Source organism: Callorhinus ursinus, unplaced genomic scaffold, assembly GCF_003265705.2.
Source record: "Callorhinus ursinus isolate GAN/ISIS: 27379988/994484 unplaced genomic scaffold, GSC_fseal_2.0 scaffold30, whole genome shotgun sequence".
Lineage (NCBI taxonomy): Eukaryota > Metazoa > Chordata > Mammalia > Carnivora > Otariidae > Callorhinus > Callorhinus ursinus.
Window position 1 is genome coordinate 15,732,414 of NW_027397092.1, and position 21,739 is coordinate 15,754,152.

General features: G+C 35.9%; 1 protein-coding gene and 1 long non-coding RNA gene across 4 annotated transcripts in view; one reads left to right on the plus strand and one right to left on the minus strand.

Moving 5' to 3' along the window:
- LOC112814987 (uncharacterized) overlaps positions 1–18,235 on the plus strand; it is a 58,437-nt gene extending 40,202 nt beyond the window's left edge. The window contains exon 3 of the long non-coding RNA XR_003205904.2: positions 17,453–18,235. This is a non-coding gene — a long non-coding RNA (uncharacterized lncRNA). The remainder of the gene's footprint in view (positions 1–17,452) is intronic.
- Positions 1–21,739, minus strand: part of FNIP1 (folliculin interacting protein 1) — a 153,951-nt gene that overhangs the window by 34,558 nt on the left and 97,654 nt on the right. For 2 of the 3 annotated variants that reach the window (XM_025860765.2, XM_073878627.1), the window contains exons 7-11: positions 17,517–17,600; positions 16,276–16,347; positions 11,363–11,498; positions 9,036–9,237; positions 5,068–5,153 (exon numbers count right to left, since the gene is read on the minus strand). In XM_025860765.2, coding sequence (XP_025716550.1) covers positions 5,068–5,153; positions 9,036–9,237; positions 11,363–11,498; positions 16,276–16,347; positions 17,517–17,600 — 580 coding nt within the window. The remainder of the gene's footprint in view (positions 1–5,067; positions 5,154–9,035; positions 9,238–11,362; positions 11,499–16,275; positions 16,348–17,516; positions 17,601–21,739) is intronic. The other variant, XM_025860762.2, reaches the window with a different exon arrangement.

Below are 21,739 nucleotides of genomic sequence, written 5' to 3' on the forward strand. Positions count from 1 at the left end.
ATTTCCCAAATTAAAAAGCAAAGAGAATAAAGGATAAAAAAAAATGGAAAAGAATATCAAAGAACTGTGGGAAGATCACAATTTAACATATTTATAATGGAAATACCAAATGAATAACAGAGAAAGAAACAGATGAAGTATATGATAATGGCTGAAAATTTTGAACAATTAACAACAGCAAACAAACCAAAGATACAAGAAGCCTATAAGGCACCAAGATAAATAACAAAAAATCTACACCTACACATATCATATTCACACCAGAATAGAAAACAAAAGACAAAAAGAAAATCTGAAGCCAGAACACAAAAAACACCTTAACTATACAGGAATAATAATAAAAATCACATCAGATTTCTTTTCAGAGTCCATGCAAGCCAGAGTGGAGGGAAATATTAAAGCACCATCAATCAAATTGGATCTGACATTCACAGAATACTTCATCCAAGAACAGAATACGCATTCTTCTCAAGAGTACATGGAACATTCACCAAAATAAACCACATTCTAGGCCATGAACACACCTTAACAAATTTAAAAGAAATTTGTAGAAATCATACAGTATATGCTTTTAGACCACAATGGAATTAAAATAGAAATCAGTAAGAGAAAGAAATGCTTTGCGATTTAACAACACATTTCTAAACGGCACATGGGTCAAAGAAAAAAATCGCAAGAGAAATTAAAAAATATTTTGAACTACCGGGCACCTGGGTGGCTCAGTGGGTTGAGCCTCCGCCTTCAGCTCAGGTCATGATCCCGGGGTCCTGAGACAGAGCCCCACGTCACGCCCCCTGCTCAGCGGGAAGCCTGCTTCTCCATCTCCCACTCCCCCTGCTTGTGTTCCCTCTCTCCCTGTGTCTCTCTCCGTCAAATAAATAAATAAAATCTTTTAAAAAATAAAATAAAATAAAAAATAAATATTTTGAACTAAAAGAAAATCAATTTAACAAAATTTGGGGTATGTTAACAAAAGCAGTGCATAAAGGAAAATCTATAGCATTAAATGCATATATCAAAAAAGAAGAAACATCTGAAAGCAATAATCTCAGCTTTAATTTTGGGAAACTAAAGAAAGACGAGCAACATAAAACTAAAGCAAGTAGAAGAAAAGAAATATTAAAAATTAGCTCAGGAATCATTGAAATTGAAAACAGAATACCAACCAATTAAAAGTCAAAAAAATTAAACCTAGTTCTTTGAAAAGATAAATAAAAGTGATAAACTTCTATACAACATAACCAAGAAAAAAGAGAAATGACACAAATTACTGATAGAAGAAATGAAAGATGGGTCATCACTACTAATTGATGAACAATTATAGGATAATTAAGCAAAAATGAACTCTACACCCACCAATTTATTGACTGGAATGGGCCCTGAGACACCTAGAAGTACCAAAAATTACAGAAGATAGAGATAACCTGAAGAGTCCTATACTTATTAAAGAAATTAAATCAGTAATTAATAACTCTCACCAAACTAGGAATAAAGGAGACTTTTCTTTTAAGACTTTATTTATTTACTTTAGAGAGACAGAGAGAGAGAACACAGAGGGAGAGGGAGAAGCAGACCCCTGCTGAGCAGGGAGCCTGACACCTGGCTTAATCCCAATATCCTGGGATCGCCACCCAGGCCAAAGGCAAATAAATGCTTAACTAACTGAGCCAGGCACCCAGGTGCCCTAAAGGAAACTTCTTTAACTTGATAAAGATTATCTACAACAAGTTACAATTAACACCATGCTTAACTGTGAGGATCTTGAAGCTTTCCCACTAAAATATGGTACAAGGGAGGGCGCCTGGTTGGCTCAGTTGGTTGAGAGCTGTACTCTTGATTTCAGCTCAGGTCACAGTCTCAGGGTTGTGAGATCAGCCCCATGTTGGTAGGCTCTGTGCTGGGCATAGAGACTACTTAAGATTCTCTCTCTCCCTCTGCACCCCCTGCCCCGGCCCCGGGCTGCTCATGCACTATTAAAAAAGAAAAAACCAACGCCCAAAACCCTGCTGGAATTAATAAGTGATTACAGCAAGGTCACAGCTAAGGTTACTATACAAAGGTCAGGGACAACATGGATAGACCTAGAGAGTGTTAATTATGCTAAGTGAAATAAATCAGAAAAATACAAATATTATATGATTTCACTTATAGGTAGAGCCTAAAAAACAAAATAAATGAACAAACAGAAACAAACTCATAAACAGAGAATAAGCTGGTGGTTGCCACAGGGGATGGTGTGGGGAGATGGGTGAAATAGGTGAAGGGATTAATAAGTGCTAATTTAAAGTTATAAAATAAAAAAGTCACAAAGATGAAAAGTACGGCATAGGAGTATAGCCAATAATATTGTTAATAACACTGATGGTGACTACACTTACCATGATGAACACTGAGTAATGCTGTAGAACTCTCAAATCATCATGCTGTACACATGAAACTAATAGAACACTGTATGTCAACTATACTTCAAAAAATTATACACATATATACAAAAGTTCACTGCTTTCCTATATGCCAGCAATGAACAGGTGAAATTTGAAATTATAAATACAATATCATTTATGTTAACATCAAAAAACATTTAGGTATTAATATTTAGGTATTTAGGTATTTAGGAAGTATTTGGGTATTAATCTTTATTTGGGTATTAAGTCTTATTTAGGTATTAATCTTTAAATATTTAGGTATTTAGGTATGAATCTTTAAAAATGTACAAGATCTGGGGCGCCTGGTTGGCTCAGTCGGTTAAGCGTACAATTCTTGATTTTGGCTCGGGTCATGAGATCAAGCCCTATGTCAGGCTAGGCACTGGGCGTGGAGACTGCTTAAGATTCTCTCTTTTCCTCTGCCCCTCTCCCCTACCCACCAAAAGTACAAGATCTATAGGAAAAAAAACACATTAAAAACTCTGATTTAAGGAATCAAAGAATATCTAAATAAATGGAGAGATATTCCATCTTCATGGATAGGAAGACTCACTATTACTAAAATGCCAAATCTTCCCAATATGATCTAGATATTCAATACAATCTCAATCAAAATCACAGCAAGTTATTTTGCGGATATCAACAAACTGATTCTAAAGTTTATATGAAGAGGCAAAAGACCTAGAATAACCAAAATAACATTGAAGGGGAAGAACAAAGTTGGGGGGCTCATATTACCTAACTTCAAGAATTACTATTATAGGGGTGCCTGGGCAGCGCAAACAGTTTGTGTCTGACTCTTGATTTCTGCTCAGGTCATGATCTCAGGGTGGTGACATGGACCCCGTGTCCAGCTCGGCGCTCAGCGCAGAGTCTGCTTGAGATTCTCTCAATCCCTCTGCCCCTCCCCGTGATTGTGTGTGCATGCAGAGCACACACTCACACTCTCTCTCTTTAAAATCAATCAATCAATCAATCAATCAATCAATCTTTTAAAAAAAACTGTTCTAAATTCCATCTAGAAAGGCTGAGGGAGTATATTTTTATTTTCCATATACTTCATCTATAAGAAACATTTATTATAATGTTTTGATTTAATTATAAACAGCACCTGAAATGTAGCAATCTGAATTCTTAAGGTACAGGTATGAACAAATAAAATTATGAATAATTCTACATATAATTCATAAAGAGCAAAGATGCCAATGAACTGAACATTGATTAAAAATATTATATTACTGAATTAGTGTTCACTGTATATAGTTTTCAGTGTTCCAAGATGAAAAAGTTCTAGAATTTTGTTATACATACTATTGAACTGTACACTTAAAAATGGTTAAGACATCAAATTTAATGTTATGTGGTTTTTTAAAACTATAAAAAATTTTAATACTTTATTACAGTATTTGTTAGCATGCTTCATTCAATAACTTAGGAAAGGCCTGAAGTTAATATGCTAAAACATAAAAATAGGAGAAACATCAGCTTCCATATAATTTTCATTTGTGCAAATTATTTCCTCTAAAGACAAAAAAAAAGAAAGAATACAGGTTGAAATTGACTTCTCTAATTTGTTTTTCTTTACATTTCCCCTCATCACTGAGTTTACTGAACAAAAATGGAAGATTTTTAAGCTTACTTTTAATGCCTTTTATCCTAAAAATTACAGTAAATAAAAGATAAATGACTAGTAAATTTTATCCTTCTCAATAATTGAGTCCAGTGGATGGTTATTACACGATAGCCATAAAGTAAACCTTTCCATTTAAGTAAGTTAAAAACATGATAAAACACTCCATATTGGTTAGGTTATTTTTACCATGCAATTTCCACTTAATGCTTTTCTATAACCCAATTTCAAAAATTACACAGAACACTGTTGAGGCAATGAAGTCTCTCATTTTGAGAGAAGTTAAAAAAAAAAGACACCAGATTTATCTTCACTGTGGTTTACTCTAACACAGTATGAGAAAAATGAAAACTAAAAAACAAGCAAAGTTGGAAACAAACATAGGTTTTCCCTTACTGTCAAATTTACTAAATACACCACTCATTAGTCATCTCCATTAACAAAAGATGTGTGTGTGTGTGTGTCGGTGTGTGTGTGTGTGTGTCTGGATGTGTATGACATGCCTGAAGTTTCACCATAACAATCCTGAAACAGCACAAGCTAAAATAGGCTCTCACTTCAAAATGTAATAGTCCATTTAAATCAACAATTCTAGAAGATCCCTGTCCCAATATGGGACCACAGAGTCGTTAATGAACAAACACATAGCCAGTTTTTCTAAAAATGAGATAAACTACTGGTAATAATAAACCTTAAGTGGTACACTTAACCCAAGAGAGAGGACAAAGCATGTTTCTGGGGAACAAGGGTCTCCTCTAGTCATATTTGCTCCTATAATGGTTTGGTACTAAAAACCATACCACTGATGAATCTCAAATGTGCTTGAATCCCTAGGACATTTGATATTTAATAACAGAAGCCAGTGACCTACTGAATTATACCCTCTTTTGTTCATGAGACCAAGAAATTTAAAGAACTAAATTTTATTAGAATAAGCTAAAGAAAATAAATAAATCTTCCTGTGTACACTGCTACACAACTCTAAATTATGAAAAGCTGGAGAATATGTACCTGAATTCATTTAGGGCATCAACTATTCGATTATATGCCAAACTCCTCTGACTGGCATCTGCTGATCTCCGGCTCATTTTCATAGCCTTGGAAGCAATGAAATAGTTAATTTTTACACTGATCACAGGCAAAAAATGGGAGGAAAAAAAAGTGAAAGACAAAATCACTTATTTCCACAACACTCTACCATCACGTAAAGAGGGCATGTACATTTATAGTGGCTTTCTTTTTTGCATCTTTGATCATTAACAATTATAACAAAATTCAAAATTTTCAAATGTTAAATCTCTTATTGTACCTGTCAAATGGCAGAATATCAACACACACACAAAAAAACTGATGTTGACATAAAACTACTTTTTTTTTTTTTTTTTACTACAGAGCAAGATACAACGATACCTCAGTAACAACAGCTCATGGCTTCCTCTAGTATTTTCACGAATAATGGCTTGTTAAGTAAACATTTTTAAAAATCTAAAACATCAGGATTCTACTGAAAGATATCTCAAGTTATTAATAATATTTGCTTTCTTAAAAACATATTTAGCCAAGGTTGAGAGGCCTTGATTTACATGGTCAAAAACTGGATCACGATTAGGATATGAATGTCAAAAAGAACTTTGTAATTTTTTAGACATTTTAAAGAGAATGGATTTCTGCATTACTTAGGTAATCAAAAATCAATTTAAAAAAAATTTAAACATATATTTCAGAGGTCAGACTACTTTAAGACCAGAAATCATGTGCATGTACACCCAAAAGCTTCACAAGGTAAAAGTGAAACTTTGTGTTTTTACAAACTGTTGAGATTCCCAATTTATTTTAAAAAAAGTGAATATTCTTTAGCTAGAATTGAACACTATTCTTAATTTTACCAGCAGTAAAAATTTAAAATTACAGTATAGATCTCAAAAGCACAAACTTCAAAATAGTTCCCAAGGTACCCAGAAACAAAATCCATATATTTTCATTAAAAAAAAAAACAAAAAACAAAAAACAAATAAGCGATACTGTCAAAACTGGCCCTAAAAGAAAACTTCTTTGGATGGTCCAGTGTTTACTATTTTCTATAGTTAATTAACAGCTATAGAACTTTTAAAATTAATTAAGTTCTGTTTATTTATATAAAGGTATTCATTCATTAAGCTTTATCTTTCAGCTATAATAAGAAATGAGATGTTAAACTTGTTGAACAAATATCAAAACTGTAAGTACTGCAATGTACGCTTTTAGATTATAAAATGGTCAAAGCATTAAAACATTTAAAAAGTAATTTTTAATGAGTTCTATATTGCCTATTTCAAGTTTTATAGAAAACTTGAACCAATTCTCCCAGTAGCTAAAAACGTCAGTTCAGCTGCAGCTAAATATTATGTGTACTGACTTTGGCAACATCAGATTTTTTACAAAAAGGGACAGCCGCCAACTGAAGAAAATGTCACCAAGGTCTAACTTCCGAAAGCCTAAGTGAAAATGGCCTTTACTCATTTGTTCAAATAAAGATGTACTGCTAATGATCTATTTGTCCTTTGACGGATTTAATGTGAATAACAAACATCAGTGTATTCTCTAGAGGCAGATGAGCCTCAGTCACTGCTGGGCTACTGAAATGCATCCTCTGCTTTCTAGACCTTTCTAATTGGTCTTCCTCTCTCTAGCCTCTTACTCTACACTCTTAAAAAACATACTGCTAAATTAATCTTCCTAAAGCATGATTTGGAGACAGCTTTAATAACAAAGTCAAAACTTCCGGCTAGCATTCTAGATTCTTTGTGGTCTGGCTCCCATTAATTCTGCCAGCCATACCATCCACTACCCCTCTATCCTTTCCCTTCCACATACTGTCAATGGGATTAAGAATTTACTTATACCCACTGATTCATTACTTTAACTTCCTGGGAATCTTCTTAAAAATAATACGGAAACTTCACCACGATGTTAATTACAGTGTAGAAATAATTGTGAAAAAGTAGAAATGACTTAATAGAAAAACTGTTACTTAACTTGAGGAAATCCTCTCAAATATATTTAAGAACACTTTACAATGACATGAGAAGTGTATATGTTACAATGATGAATTTTTTAATAGGCCACATCATTATAATATGGACACAGAACAATCCCAATGAAGTAAAAAAACAATATACATAGAAAAGGCCTGGGAAGGCTTTCAGCAAAATGTTACAGAGTTATTTTTGGGTGGCAATTTTCTTGCTATTCAGCTATATCCAATTTTCAAAGCTTTATGTTTAAAAAATCCTACATATCCTTTAAGACGCAGTCTGGATGAAACATCTTCTCAATAGGAAGTCATTTTCTATGAACAACTTTGCTTGTCTTTTTTATTCTTATGTCCTATCTTGTATTCACCATCTTCTTACTTGTATATAAATTTATTATATACACTATCAGCAGCATGAGACACAACTGATCACTCCTACCTTCTTAAAACATTTCATTCATTTGGCTCCCCTCAAAAAAGTATTCTATATTCTTTTTCCTATTACTTGAATGGCCAATCCCATTTCCTTCTGTGGTTCTTTCTCAACTCTTCAAATTTTAACTGCTGAAATGCTCCCCAAATCAAGCCTAGGATCTCCTCTCCTTTCTTCTATCCCTCAGTTTCATGGCTTTAAGTGCCATTAATACATTGTTGACTATCTAGCCTGGACCTTTTCCCTCAACTCTAGACTCATATAACCACTTAGATGTCCAAGAGGCATTTCAAACACCCGACTTTCCTCCACCCAACCTGTCCCATTTTAGTACTGGCAACTCCATCCTTCTTACTGCTCAAGTGAAAAATCTCAAGCCAACCTGTACTGTTCTCTTTCTCGTATACCCCAATTCAGTTCATCAACTAGTCTCATTAGCTCTATTTTCAGAACATATCCAGAATTCAACCAATGCTCATCAATTCTAACTAAATTGGTTTGAGTATCCACCATCTCTCACCGGATCACTGCAACAACCTCCTAACTGGTTCCCACAGCATCCACCTTTGCCTCTAGAAATCTATTCTTCACAAGCAGTAAGAGTGATCCTCATAAATAATGTCATTCCTCTGCTTGAAACTCTCCAATGATTTCCCGTCTTTCTTAAGAGTAAATGCCAGTGCTCTTACAATGGTATCCTAAAAGTCCCTACATAATCTGAAGTTTCTTCTAAACCAGCCACTTTGGCCTCCTTACTTTGCTCAAGCATCAGGGTTATTCCTGACACAGTCCTTTACCCCAGCCTGGAAAATTCTTCCCTCAGATAACTGTACCTCACTTCTTCCATATCTCTGGATCAAATGTCATTTTATCAGGAGCCTTCATGACCAGCCAACAAAAATTAGAAGAACTCCATCCAGCATTCCTTATAAACCTGTTTTATTTTTCTCCACAGCATTTATCATCAAAAATCATATATTTGGGGCATGTGGGTGGCTTAATTGGTTAAGTGTCTGACTCTTGATTTTGGCTCAGGTCATGATCTCAGGGTCATGAGACAGAGCCCTGCATTGGGCTCTGCGCTGGGCATGGAGCCTGCCTAAGATTCTCTCTCTCCCTCTTCCTCTGCCCTTCTCCCTGCTTGTGCACGCATGCTCTCTCTCTCTCTCTCAAAAAAAATTATAATAATAATAAAATTTAAAAAAACATATGTATCCATTTGTTTGTTTCCTGTCTCATGAGGTCCAGAGTGTTGCTTTTTCCCATATTATCTTCAGTTGCTAGTGCTTGCCACACTACAGGCCCTCAGACATTTATTGAATGAACAGATGAATGACTTTGTAACATTTATTAAGTAGTAAGCTCCTTGAAAAGAGTTGAAGTCTATTTTGCATCTCCAGAGCACTTTGTAGGGTACTTGCACTGTGGCTGTTAATTTTTCTGCCAAGTGAATAAACATAATACTAAACTAGGAGAATAAGATTCAGAGGAAAATAAAAGACATAAACAAACCAACAATATGACTGTGCTCACCTGTTCTATTGCACTCTTTAGTTTGTTCATGTGGCTTTCAAAGAGAGGAAAATGTGAAAAAAAGAATTCATTAAATTTGTTATTTTCATCTTCATCTTTGGATAATGAAAAGATTACCCCAATTGCAATCTTCTTTTTCCTCACAATTCCTGGATTAGGGCCACAGCTTTCATCTGACAGATTAAAGCTTTCTTCTATAGACCTTAAAAATAAATGTTTTTTTAATTAAAAAATACAAAAATAATTAAATTCACAATTTAATTCCTTGCTAATTAAATGTAGACTAAAGACCTTTTTCTGTTTTATCAAGTAAATCTAAAAATGCATATCAACTGTTATCTCTTTAAGAAATCTACTCGCTATTCCTTCATGCTCACTTTTCTATAGGAAATCTTAACAGAGTCAAATTGGGAACATTTTTGTTCAATTAGAAATCACTAAAAAAGGAGATAACCTCCAATTCATAACCAATCTAAAAATGCCTGAATTTTTAGGTTTATAGATGAGTCTGATATAATTCACTCTGCTATGATCTATTTGTGTTTCTCCTTTTGATTCCAGAAATAAAATTTAAAAAATCAAGGACTAATGGAAGTAAAAGGGGAAACAAGAAGCTGCATTATCTATAGTTGCTTAACATAGACTAAAAAAAAGATCTTTCAAGAATGAATTAACTTGCAAAAAAAAAAAGAATGAATTAACTTGCCTAATTACAAACATGAAAAACTGAAATATCAAAACATGCAGTACATTAATCAAACACCTAAACAGAAGAGTTAAAACTATAAAACTTTTAGAAAAAAATAGGGTAAAAGTTTATGATATTGAATTTGGCAATGACTTCCTGGATATGACACCCAAAAGTACAGATACCAAAAGAAAAAAGAGATAAACTGGACTACATAAAATTAAAAACTGCTGTGTATCAAAGGACACTGTCAACAGAATGAACAGACTACCCATGGAATGGGAAAAAATACTGCCAAGCATATGTCTGATAAAGGATTAGTATCTAGAATATATAAGGAACTCCTATACCTCAACAACAAAAAATCAAACAACCTAAATAAAAAATGAGCACACTTGTACAGACATTTCTCCAAAAGACAGATACACAGCCAAAAAGCACATAAAAACATACTCAGTATCACTAGCCATTAGTGAAATGCAAATCAAAACAACGAGATACCACTTCACACCCACTAGGATGGCTATTATCCAAAAAACAAAAAATGACTATTGGAAAGAATGTGGGGAAATTAGAATTCTTGTGCATTTGTGGTAAGAATGTAAAAATGGAACAGCCACTGTAGAAAACAGTATGGAATTTCTTCAAAAATTTAACCATAGAATTACCCTATCACCCAGCAATTCCACTTCTGGGTATATACCCAAAAAGAATGAAAGGAGGGACTCAAACAGGGTATTTGTATACCCACGTTCATATCAGCATTATTGCAAAAGCCAAAAGGTGGAAGCAATCCAATTAGCAATAATCGCACCTTGGATAAACTCCATTGGCTACGCTGCTGTCACTGTGCAAAGCTAGGTGGAAGCAAACCAAATGTCCATCAACAGATAAGTGGATAAATAAAATGTGATACATACATACAATGGAATATTAATCAGCCCTAAAAAGGGATAAAATCCTTAAACATGCAACAACATGGATGACCCTTGAAGACAAGCTAAGTGAAATAAGCTACACATAAAAGGACAATTATTTTATGATTCTACTTATATGAGGTTTCTAGAGTATTTCTCAAATTCAGAGAGACAAAAAATAATTTTTTGAATGGTAGATGCCAGGAGCCAAGGGTGGGGAGGAATAGGGAGTTACTATTTAATGCATACAGCTTCAGTCTGGGGAAATAAAAAAGTTCTGGACAGGAATAGTGACGATGGTTACATAACAATGTGAAGGTACTTATAAAGCCACTGAACTAGACACTAATACCGGTTAAAACTACCAATAATTTTTAAAATGTAATACATTTAAATAGTTTCAAGACTTAAAATACACAAAATACAAGCCCAGGCTCTAAAAAAAAAAAAAAAATTTCAGAATTGTGTTTAAGGAACTATTCAGGGCACCTGGGTGGCTCAGTTGGTTGGGCAACTGCCTTCAGCTCAGGTCATGATACTGGAGTCCCCGGATTGAGTCCCAAGTTGGGCTCCCTGCTCAGCGGGGAGTCTGCTTCTCCCTCTGACCCTCCCCCCCCCATGCTCTCTCTCTCTCTCATTCTTTCTCTCAAATAAATAAAATCTTAAAAAAAAAAAAATAAGGAACTATTCAATTTTATTATAAAGTGAAGGTTCCAACTTACCATCTAGGAAATACCCCATTCTCCAAACTTGTTGTTTGGCTGCGTCGCCAACGTCGCTGGTAACTGCTGGCACAACTCCGGGTAAGTGAAGAGTTTGGAGAGGGAAATGGTGTAATAAGCAAGCTGCTGAGAGATGCTGACACGTCAAAATAAAAACAAGTATAATGTAAGCATCTAAAAATGCGTCAATAATAACTAATCTTTTTTTTTTTAAGATTTTCTTTATTTGAGAGAGATAGCAAGACAGAGCACAAGCAGGGGGAGGGAAAAAGGGATAGGAGGAAGCAGGCTTTCCACTAAACAGGGAGCATGACATGGGGCTCGGTCTCAGAACCCTGGGATCGTGGGGCGCCTGGGTGGCTCAGTCGTTAAGCGTCTGCCTGCGGCTCAAGTCATGATCCCAGGGTCCTGGGATCGAGCCCCGCATCGGGCTCCCTGCTCCGCGGAAAGCCTGCTTCTCCCTCTCCCACTCCCCCTGCTTGTGTTCCCTCTCTCTCTGTCACATACATACATACATAAAAAGAACCCTGGGATCGTGACCTGAGCCCAAGGCAGACGCTTAACCGACTGAGCCACCCAGGTGCCCCAAGATAAATTTCTTTTTAACAAATTTAACAGTAGTGACTCAAATTTTCCATTTTGCTTCATGAGCTTCTAAAATTTCCATTTAAAAAAATAACGTCATTGTTGGAGTGAAGTCCCAGAGGAGAAAAATCATATACTAATAGTGCATTGGCAAGAGACTCTTGAGACATTCCCCTTTTTATATTCTTACTCCCATCCCCACTTCAGAAGAATGGGCTAATTTAAAACAAGCACTATCTCTTTGGCCATGAGACTGTCCCCTAGCTTAGCTGAACACTTAGTCCTTAAATTAAAAGAAGTATGATGTGATTCAGGTTTTTTAAATTATTTTATCTTTTTAAAGTTTGTATTTAAATTCCAGTTAGTTAACATACAGTATAATATTAGTTTCAGGTGTACAATATAGTGATTCAGCAGTTCCACACAACATACCTTGCTCATCACAAGTGCATGCTTTAATTCCCATCGCCTATTTAACCCATCCCCCCACCCACCTCCCTTCTGGTAACCATCAGTTAGTTCTCTGTAGTTATGAGTCTGTTTCTTGTTTTGCTTCTCTCTCATTTTTCCCCCTTGCTCGTTTGTTTTGTTTCTTAGATTCCACATATGAGTGAAAGCATATGTGTTTGTCTTTCTCTCACTGACTTTTTTCACTTAGCTCAATACTCTGTAGCTCCATCTATATTGTTGTAAATGGAAGCGTTCATTCTTTTTTATGGCTTAGTAATATTCCACCATATAAATATACCAAATCTTCTTTATCTACTTATCAGTTGATGGATACTCGGTCTGTTTCCATATTTTGGCTACTGTAGATAATGCTGCTATAAACATGCATTGTAAACTGTATAAATGTGCATGTATCTCTCTGAATTAATATTTTTATAGTACAATTGCTGGATTACTGTGATTCATTTTAATGAAGCAGCTAGATTTTAAGAACAAAAGCTGTATTTGAAAATTAGTGTCTGAATGTCATTTGAGGATGTTATTTAAAAGCACATCATCTTATCCCTGTCACAATGGCTAGAATCAAATGAACAAGAAATAAGTGTTGACAAGGATATGAAGAGAAAGGATCCTCATGCACTGTTGGTGGAAATGCAAACTGGTACAGTCACTGCGGAAAACAGTATGGAGATTCCTCAAAAAACTAAAAAGCGAAATACCGTATGATTCAGTAATTCCACTACTGGGTGTTTACCCAAAGAAAACAAAAACACTAATCTAAAAAGATATATGCACTCCTAAGTTTACTGCAGCATTATTTACAATAGCCAAGATATGGAAGCAATCCAAGTGTCCACTGATAGATGAAGAGATAAAGAAGATGTATACAATATTAGCCAATCATAAAATAGAATGAGATTTTGCCATTTGAAACAACACAGATAGACCCAGAGGGTATGATGCTAAGTGCAGTAAGTCAGACAGAGAAAGACAAATACCATATAATTTCACTTATATGTGGAATCTAAAAAACAAACAAAAAGCAGAAAGAGACCCATTAACACAGAACAAACTGATGGTTGCCAGAGAAGGGGGTTGGATGGGAAGAGCAAAATGGGTAAGGGGTAGTAGGAGATACAAGCTTCCAGTTATGGAATGAATAAGTCACAGGCATAAAAAGGACAGCACAGGGAAGAGTCAGTGGTACTGTAATATTGTTGTATGGTAGTAGATGGGAGTTACACTTGTGGTACACACAGCATAATGAGTAGAATTGTCAAATCACTATGCTGTACATCTAAAACAGATGTAACACTGGGTGTTCAACTATACTTCAATAAAAAGAATAAAAGTAAAATAAAAGTCCCATTAACCCTTGAACATGGATTTGAAATGTGTAGGTCCACTTACACATTTTTTTTTCAATAAATGTAGTACAGTATTGTAAATGTATTTTCTCTTTATGATTTTCTTAACCACGTTTTTCTCTACCTTATGTTACTGTAAAAATATAGTATACAATACATATAACATATAAAATATGTTAACTGACTGTTCATGTTATCAGTAAGGCTTCCAGTCAACAGTAGGCTATTAGCGGTTGAGTTTTTAGGGAGTCAAAAGCCATATACAAATTTTCTTACTGCACGGGGGGGGTGGAGAGGTTTGCGCCCCTTACCCCTGCATTGTTCAAGGGTCAACTGTACTCATGAATTGCTTCTGCACAGATAGTCAAGCCTCTGAATGTTTAGCCCCTTTCAGTAATAGTCATGACTATACCTTCTAAGATCCAAAAAGAGAAAATCTTATAGATTACTCTCTGGAGCATTCTAAGGGGTGAAAGACACATTCCAATAGAACCCATCACGATTATTAATTGCTGCAATCCCCTAATTGTGAGGATTATTCTCTTCCCAAAACCCCCTCTCTCCAGAAACTCTTTTTCTTGCCTGGAGTGTCAAAGGCTACAACCCTTTGTTTTTTCTTAGACTAGGAAGCCTCTCCTTCTCTGTGTTGGATCTAGAGAGGAAAAGACATTAAGGGCTTGCTTTTTTTGGCAATATTTTAAATTCCCATCTTCATAATTACAACCACATACTGAAAATTTGTGAGGTAATCAAAAACAGGGAAGCACATCAGATGATACATTACTTTTGGACATCAGGAGTGAAAACTAAAAGCCTGTCATTATGAAGATCTGTTCATTTCAGTTCTCGCTAACAAATCCAATGATAAAGGGAAGAGCTTTATGTGCCATACAACTATCTGGATAGTCAATGAATTAATTCTAAACCATTTCCTTGAAAAGACCACATTTTTATCAGTATTATAAGAAAGTATTGTAAAACTCTGTAGTCTAAGACTGGATATGTATAACTAACCTAGGTATTGGCTTCAGTGAAAAATCAAATGCTAATCTAAATTTGGAAAAAACTATGTGTTACCAAATTCTGGTATTAAAAATAACCCTACTGGAAAAAGAAGAAGATACACAATTAATTTAAAAGGTGTATGTGAATTTATGGCTTGAAAAAGCCTTACAGATCTATCCAGCCAGGCCCTTCAATTTATAGCTAAAGAAAATGAAATACAGATATTAATTTATCACCTCTAAAATCTTAGGTAAAATAATAAGAACTAAATTCCTATCACAGAAGAGAAAATTAAATCTCTAGATTACATAGAAGCAATGAGTATTAGAAGAAATATATACTAGATTAGTTCCTAAGAACAAAAATACAAAATTCAATTAGAAAAGGGTGAGATTATTTGAAAGATCAAGATTTTTCATATTAGAGAAGCAGTTCTCAACTCTAGCTGTCCATGAGAATTAGGTGTTGAGTTTTTCATTTTGTTTTGTTTTTCAAATACAGTTGCATAAGCCTTTCTCTAGACTACATGATAGTCTTGGAGTACAGTTTAGGCATGTGAAACTTTTTTTTAAACCTCTTGTTATTCTAATGCATACCTAGGGATTACAATTCTGGTAAATTTGGACTTCCCACCTATACTCAAAACTGAATTATAAACAATTTAGACAGCAGAGCCATATGATGTGACAGTTCATATGGATAAAACACAGTGGATAAAAGTTTCTCATACCTAACAATAATGCAAGCCTAAGATACTCCTTTCTTTTACGCTATCTCTGGGCCCTGACAAACACTTTTCCTTTTAACTGGAAAGCCCTTCTTCCATGCCTTTGCCTGAATAACTCCTACTTACTTCTCAAAACACAACTCAAGTATTATCCCTCTGTAAAGCATTACTGGCGCCCTGCCCCTGGCCCAGGCTAAGTTAGGTTTCCTTTCCCTAAACCTCTCTGCACAGGTCTATCAGAACACATCACACAATGAAGGACAATTTTCCCGACTGTTCTCTCTGTAAACTCTGGGCTCCTTAAAGGTAGAATGTGAGGTTTACTTTTTTTTTTCTTTTAATCTCTTGCATGTTTCAATACAGGTTTGTTAGTCCATATTTTGGAGTCCATATTTGAAAGCAATATATATATATAGCATTGGTTCAAAATGCCTAAGCTTTTCTGGGCAAGAGACAGTCTGACAACTTAAAACTCCAGTTAAGAGTAAGCAGATATAAGCACATGTGTTTTTTCTACTATGCCATTTAAGGCGTCTCTTGAGCAAGAGTTTTTCTTGCACTGGCTGAGTCTAAGCCAGTGTCCATTCATCTAGGCCATACTTCACCAGGCACATGTAACAGTAAACATGATCTCTGTCCTAACAATTCTCTTATAAGGCTAGTATCAATACTAACAAACTGTGTACATGAAATTGGACGATAAAGGAAAAAATAAAAATCATTGTTGGCTAACAGTGATCTCATAAGAAAACCAGATGAACACATGAACCTGGCATTACCAGAGCGTGCTATGCCACTGTCTCTGTCTTCATTCAGCTCTCTTCCAGGCATGTCCATTGGGTTGCTGTGAACTGTGAATTAAGACAAAACTGTGAGTTAAAGCATATAATGCTATTCAGGGTGACGCTGCTTCTTTTATATGGCAAATGAAATCATGCTCATCTCACTGCATTCCTTTATTTTTTTCAATAGCATGGCACAAACCCAACACCAAGAGCTATTACTCAGTTGAACAAGCTTTGAGATCTAGGTGAAGATTGACATATAATATGAAAATATGATATAATATCTAAAGAAGCAAGGGATGACTAAAAGGAAGATACTCACAATACACTACTAAATGACTAAAAAGCACGCTACTGAACAGTAAGAATGATTCCTGCAAGCAAATAATGGGTATATGATGGTTCACTTTACTATTCTGCCAATATTAATGTATCTTTAAAAATTCCTCAAAATAAAAATTTTAAGAAAACAGTTCGAATAATATGATCCAAATTAAATTTTGTGTTTTTTTAGAAAGGTTAATTCTAGCTGACACAATGGCTAATATATATTTTTTGCCCATTTTTCATATTTTTCAAATTTTCTGTAATAAATATGTATTGTTCCTATCTCATATTTGTAAGGAAAGTAAATATTAATTAAAACAAAAAGTTAGATACAACTCCCTGGATATAAGGCATAAACACACTCTATAATCATCAATTTAATTACATAAATACACTCACATATGCCTTTTACAGTCAATATAGTGGTGCTTGTTCATCTAAATCTTAGCTCTAAGAGAAATCGTTCTTATGGAATAACATAGATCAGAAATTTTAAAATAATAACAGAGGACATTTTCTGCAATTGGTGAACTATGAGTACACAAAAGCTCCTCAACCATGGAAACAAGAGAGTGTCACATGAGAAATTCTAGCTGGTATTATAAGAAATAATGTTCATACTAAAATTTGGTTTAGGATTCTAAAGTTAAAATCATTATTTTATAATGAGATAAATAACAAACTGAAATTTCATGAAAATGTCAATTCTACTGATAACTGAAAATTTCTTGAAAGTTTTAAGAACATACTCAGTAGAAAGGAATTAAGTTATTATACTTGCTAAACAATGTTTTCTTAACCACACCCTCCCCAAATGCATTTATCTGCTCTCTTGTTTCCACAGCTTAACTACAGATTCTAGCCACTGGAGCACACCAACTAGTCTACCCACACAGCACATTGCAAACCTGCAAAGAAAGAGGCGCTCCTGATCAGGCGGAGCGGACCCTGTTCAGAGAATGCCCGCCTGGGGCTGCAGAACTGTGAAAGACCTACATGGCAAAAACGTAAAATATATATGAAAGAGGGCTGTTAGAGAAGCCACGAAGCGTCAGGAATAAAGGGTGAGCTTAGGCAGCACAAATGCAGACCAATAGATATGGATAGAAGCTTTTAAACTGAATAAGAATAATTCAAGCTGGCTTCCCTTCTTTAAAACAGGAGGGTTTCTCTCTGGTCATAGCTTATGTCAAAAAACAATTCCGTACCTACTTACTAATAAATCTGTATATAATAATAAAGATAACCTTCCACTATACAGGTAAAAGCTATTTCAAATGTTCAACCCTTTCTAACCTAAAACAGTGCTTTTAAAGATTCAAAAAAGCACAGTAATGTTATCTAAATAATTTGACATTTGCCAAATAAATTTATCTTTTAAAAAGTCAGGTTTGTTTGTTTTTTTAAGATTTTATTTATTTGAGAAAGACTGTGCACGAGAGAGCACAACAGAGAGACAGAGAGAGAGAGAAAATGAGAGAGAAAGCATGAGCTGGGGGCGGGGGACAGAGGAAGAGAGAAAAGCAGACTCCCGGCCGAGCATGGAGCCCACAGTGGGGCTCAATCCCAGGACCCTGGGACCATGACCTGAGTTGAAGGCAGACACTTAACCGACTGAACCACCCAGCTACCCCAAAAAGTCAGTTTTAAGATTAAAGCATTCTCCTGCCGCTGCAGTAAAGAGAAAAAAACCTAAGTGCTTGGCTGAGAAAAGAGAACACAGCATATAACAAAGAGCAGAAAAGGGATCTACTGACAAATAGGTATGAAACTTGTTTTTTCTAACCTGGTGAAGTTACAAAGTAACTAACTTTGGAAGAAAGCAAAGTTCCTAAACCAATGGTCAGCCACAATGGAAGCAGGAACACCAACATAACCCATCAGGGCCAGACTCCCAGCTGTCCAGAAAATATGGCTGCCACACACTGGACCAAACACAGAGTCTGAAGACCCAAATGGGGAACATTATAGCCTAGAAGCAAGCAGCTGGGTTGCCTGCTATGCTTAATCAAGATGACCTGAAAAACCACCTAGGAGGTTACCCAGGATAGAATAGAGGCTTTCTGTTTTATCAAGTGACAAATGTATTTTTCAAATTGCTAATGGATATTTTTCTATAACAAGAATTTCTTTTTTTTTAAAGATTTTATTTATTTATTTGAGAGAGAAAGAATGAGAGATAGAGAGCATGAGAGGGAGGAGGGTCAGAGGGAGAAGCAGACTCACTGCCGAGCAGGGAGCCCGACGTGGGACTCGATCCCGGGACTCCAGGATCATGACCTGAGCCGAAGGCAGTCGCCTAACAAACTGAGCCACCCAGGCGCCCCAATTTCTAAAATTATAGTGCATTTGCAGCAATCTTTCTGTGTTTCAACTGTTCAGCTCTTTCTTCAATTCTCTCTAGCAACTTCAAAACTTATCTACTCTCTTTAAACTCCTTCCCTACCTACCTCCTTCCTTACTTTCAGGATATGACTGTCTCCCACATATGCATGTGTGTACACAAAATTTACCAGACAGGAACTCTCCTGTTTCCTACCACCTTGTCTCCAAACTTAATCAAATTCTGGCCCACCTGCCTCCTTCCTGCTAGAGTTAGGAACCCACTCCTCCCTCCCTTCCAAAGCTAATTCTGTGTCAGCTAGGACCTTCAAAAATCTCACTTTACCACTTCTTTCTCTACCCTTACCCTCCTTTTAACCTCCTATTCCATCAACATTTAAACACAGTCAAAACTAGTGGTGCCTGGATGGCTCAGTTAAGCCTCCAACTCCTGATTTCGGCTCAGGTCATGATCTCAGGATTGTGAGATCAAGTCCCTCATCAGGCTCCAGGCTGAGCTTGGAGCGTCTTAAGATTGTCTCTCTCCCTGTCCCCTCTTCTCAAAAAAATAAAACAAAAAAATTATTTAAAAAAGCACAGTCAAAACTATTCTCTCTATATTTTTAACCTTATATAATTCAATAGTTTTAAAATGTGGTCTAAAGACTCCTTGGGGTCCTTCCAACCCTTTCAGGGGTCTGTATAAAACTGTATTTTCTTTTTTTCTTTTTTAAAGATTTTATTTATTTATTTGACAGAGAGAGACACAGCGAGAGAGGGAACACAAGCAGGGGGAGTAGGAGAGGGAGAGGCAGGCTTCCCGCAGAGCAGAGAGCCCGATGTGGGTCTTGATCCCAGGACCCCGGGATCATGACCTGAGCGGAAGGCAGACACTTAACGACTGAGCCACCCAGGCGCCCCCTAAACACTGTATTTTCTTAATACACTTCAACCAAAACAACATAGTACAAGAGAATGAATGCAGACGCAGATGAGGATTAAGTTGTATTCTATTAAACCAAAAATGAAGGAGTTTTGCAAAAATGTAAAACAATGCCACTCTCCTCATTAAGTTTTTTTCATGGAAAATAGTCATTTCATAACATGTTATTTATATTAACAAGGAAAAAGTTTGTTTTTTTAATGACTTAAATTTTAAAATGTTTTAATTTTTAATATATCATATTTCAATAAAGGTAACCCACATAAACATAAACTCTCTGTGTTCCTCAATAATTTCTAAGTGCGTAAAAGGGTCCTGAGACCAAAAAGAACCACTGCTTAAATCTTGGAAGAAAGAATGACCTCTGAGTCCCTCCTCAACTCTGGCTTCTATTCTCTCCACTGAAACTGTGCACATAGGCCACCAAAAGCCTTCCTACTGATTAATGCAGTCCATACTCTTATATTACCTTATTATATATTTGATGCTGACTAAATTACACTTTGAACTTTTCCCCACAGTTCCCAATGATTACACCCTAGGTTTTTTTCTTAATCCTCTTATGTGCTTCTCTTCACCTACTCCTTCCTTCTTTAAGCCAGCATTCCCCAGGATTTTATCCTCAACAACCTTTCCCTCTCATTATTTAACATTTCCTAGGTCACCTCAGTCATTCTTACATTTTCATTTATCATTTATAAGCTAATGCTTCACAAATCCATGGTAGATACAGCTAACTGTCTAAAAAAGAACTGTGTTCTCCCTTCTATTTTATCAAGTAGTTTCTGAGAAGTTACCCAGCTAGGGATCTTATTTCTCAAATCTCCTTATATTATAGGTGAAGCCATGTGATTAGCTGCCACTAACAGAATGTGAACAAAACCGATATATGTCATGTTCAGACTGAGGTTGGTTATGAAATGGATGTGCCTTTTCAATACTCAATTCCTTTCCACTGGCTTCGTGCAGCTGAGCACAACCTTGGAAACCACATGTTGAAGAAGGCAGAACTCCAAGAAGGAAGGAGACTGGACCTCTGAAACACTGCTTGGAGGAAAACTGTTTATCAATGAGCAACACCCTTTTGAACTTCACATGGCTGGAAAAAAAAAAAAAACTCTACTTTAAAATTATTACATGCTCACTAATTTTTATGTTACAGCACCTACCACTACATGTACTAATGAACTATAATGGATCTCTTTACTTGGATAACCAACCAATACTTCCATTCCAACATACATAAACCTAAAGTCACCAATTCCTAATTTGTTCTGTTCCTTCTAATGAATGGCACCAACATCCAAGCAATTACACAAGCAGACGGCAAAGTGCCACACGATTCCTCCCTTCTCCTCCCTTCGTCCGTCTAATCTCCACGTCCTGTCCATTCTATTTCCCATAATGAGCCTCTCAACAGCTCTCTGTCCTCACGGACAGTCTTATTCTAGGTCTCCAGTGCCTGTCACTTGGATTATCAGAAGGACTCTTCTAATACAGATGTTTTCCTCAATCCCATTGGTTCACCTGAATCCTTTTCCACTGTAATCAGAATACTCTTTCGTAGAGATAAAGCTAATCTGATCATATTTCTCTCTTCTGACTCCTTTGTGGTCACCTTCAGAATGCACCACAAAGATCTCTAGCTAGAAGGAGTATAAGTGACTAAGTACCCCAAGCTGATGTGTTCTGACATCTGTTGTCATGTTTGTGCAAGGCCACATATCCCATAGGCTGCTCCTAGCCAGGGACTGATCACAGCAGAAATAGTAAGGCAGACACATTTTGGCAACACATGTAACAACGAACTTTGATTTAAATACTTGTCAATGACCTTACCAAACCTTCCATGGGTTGCATGGTAGG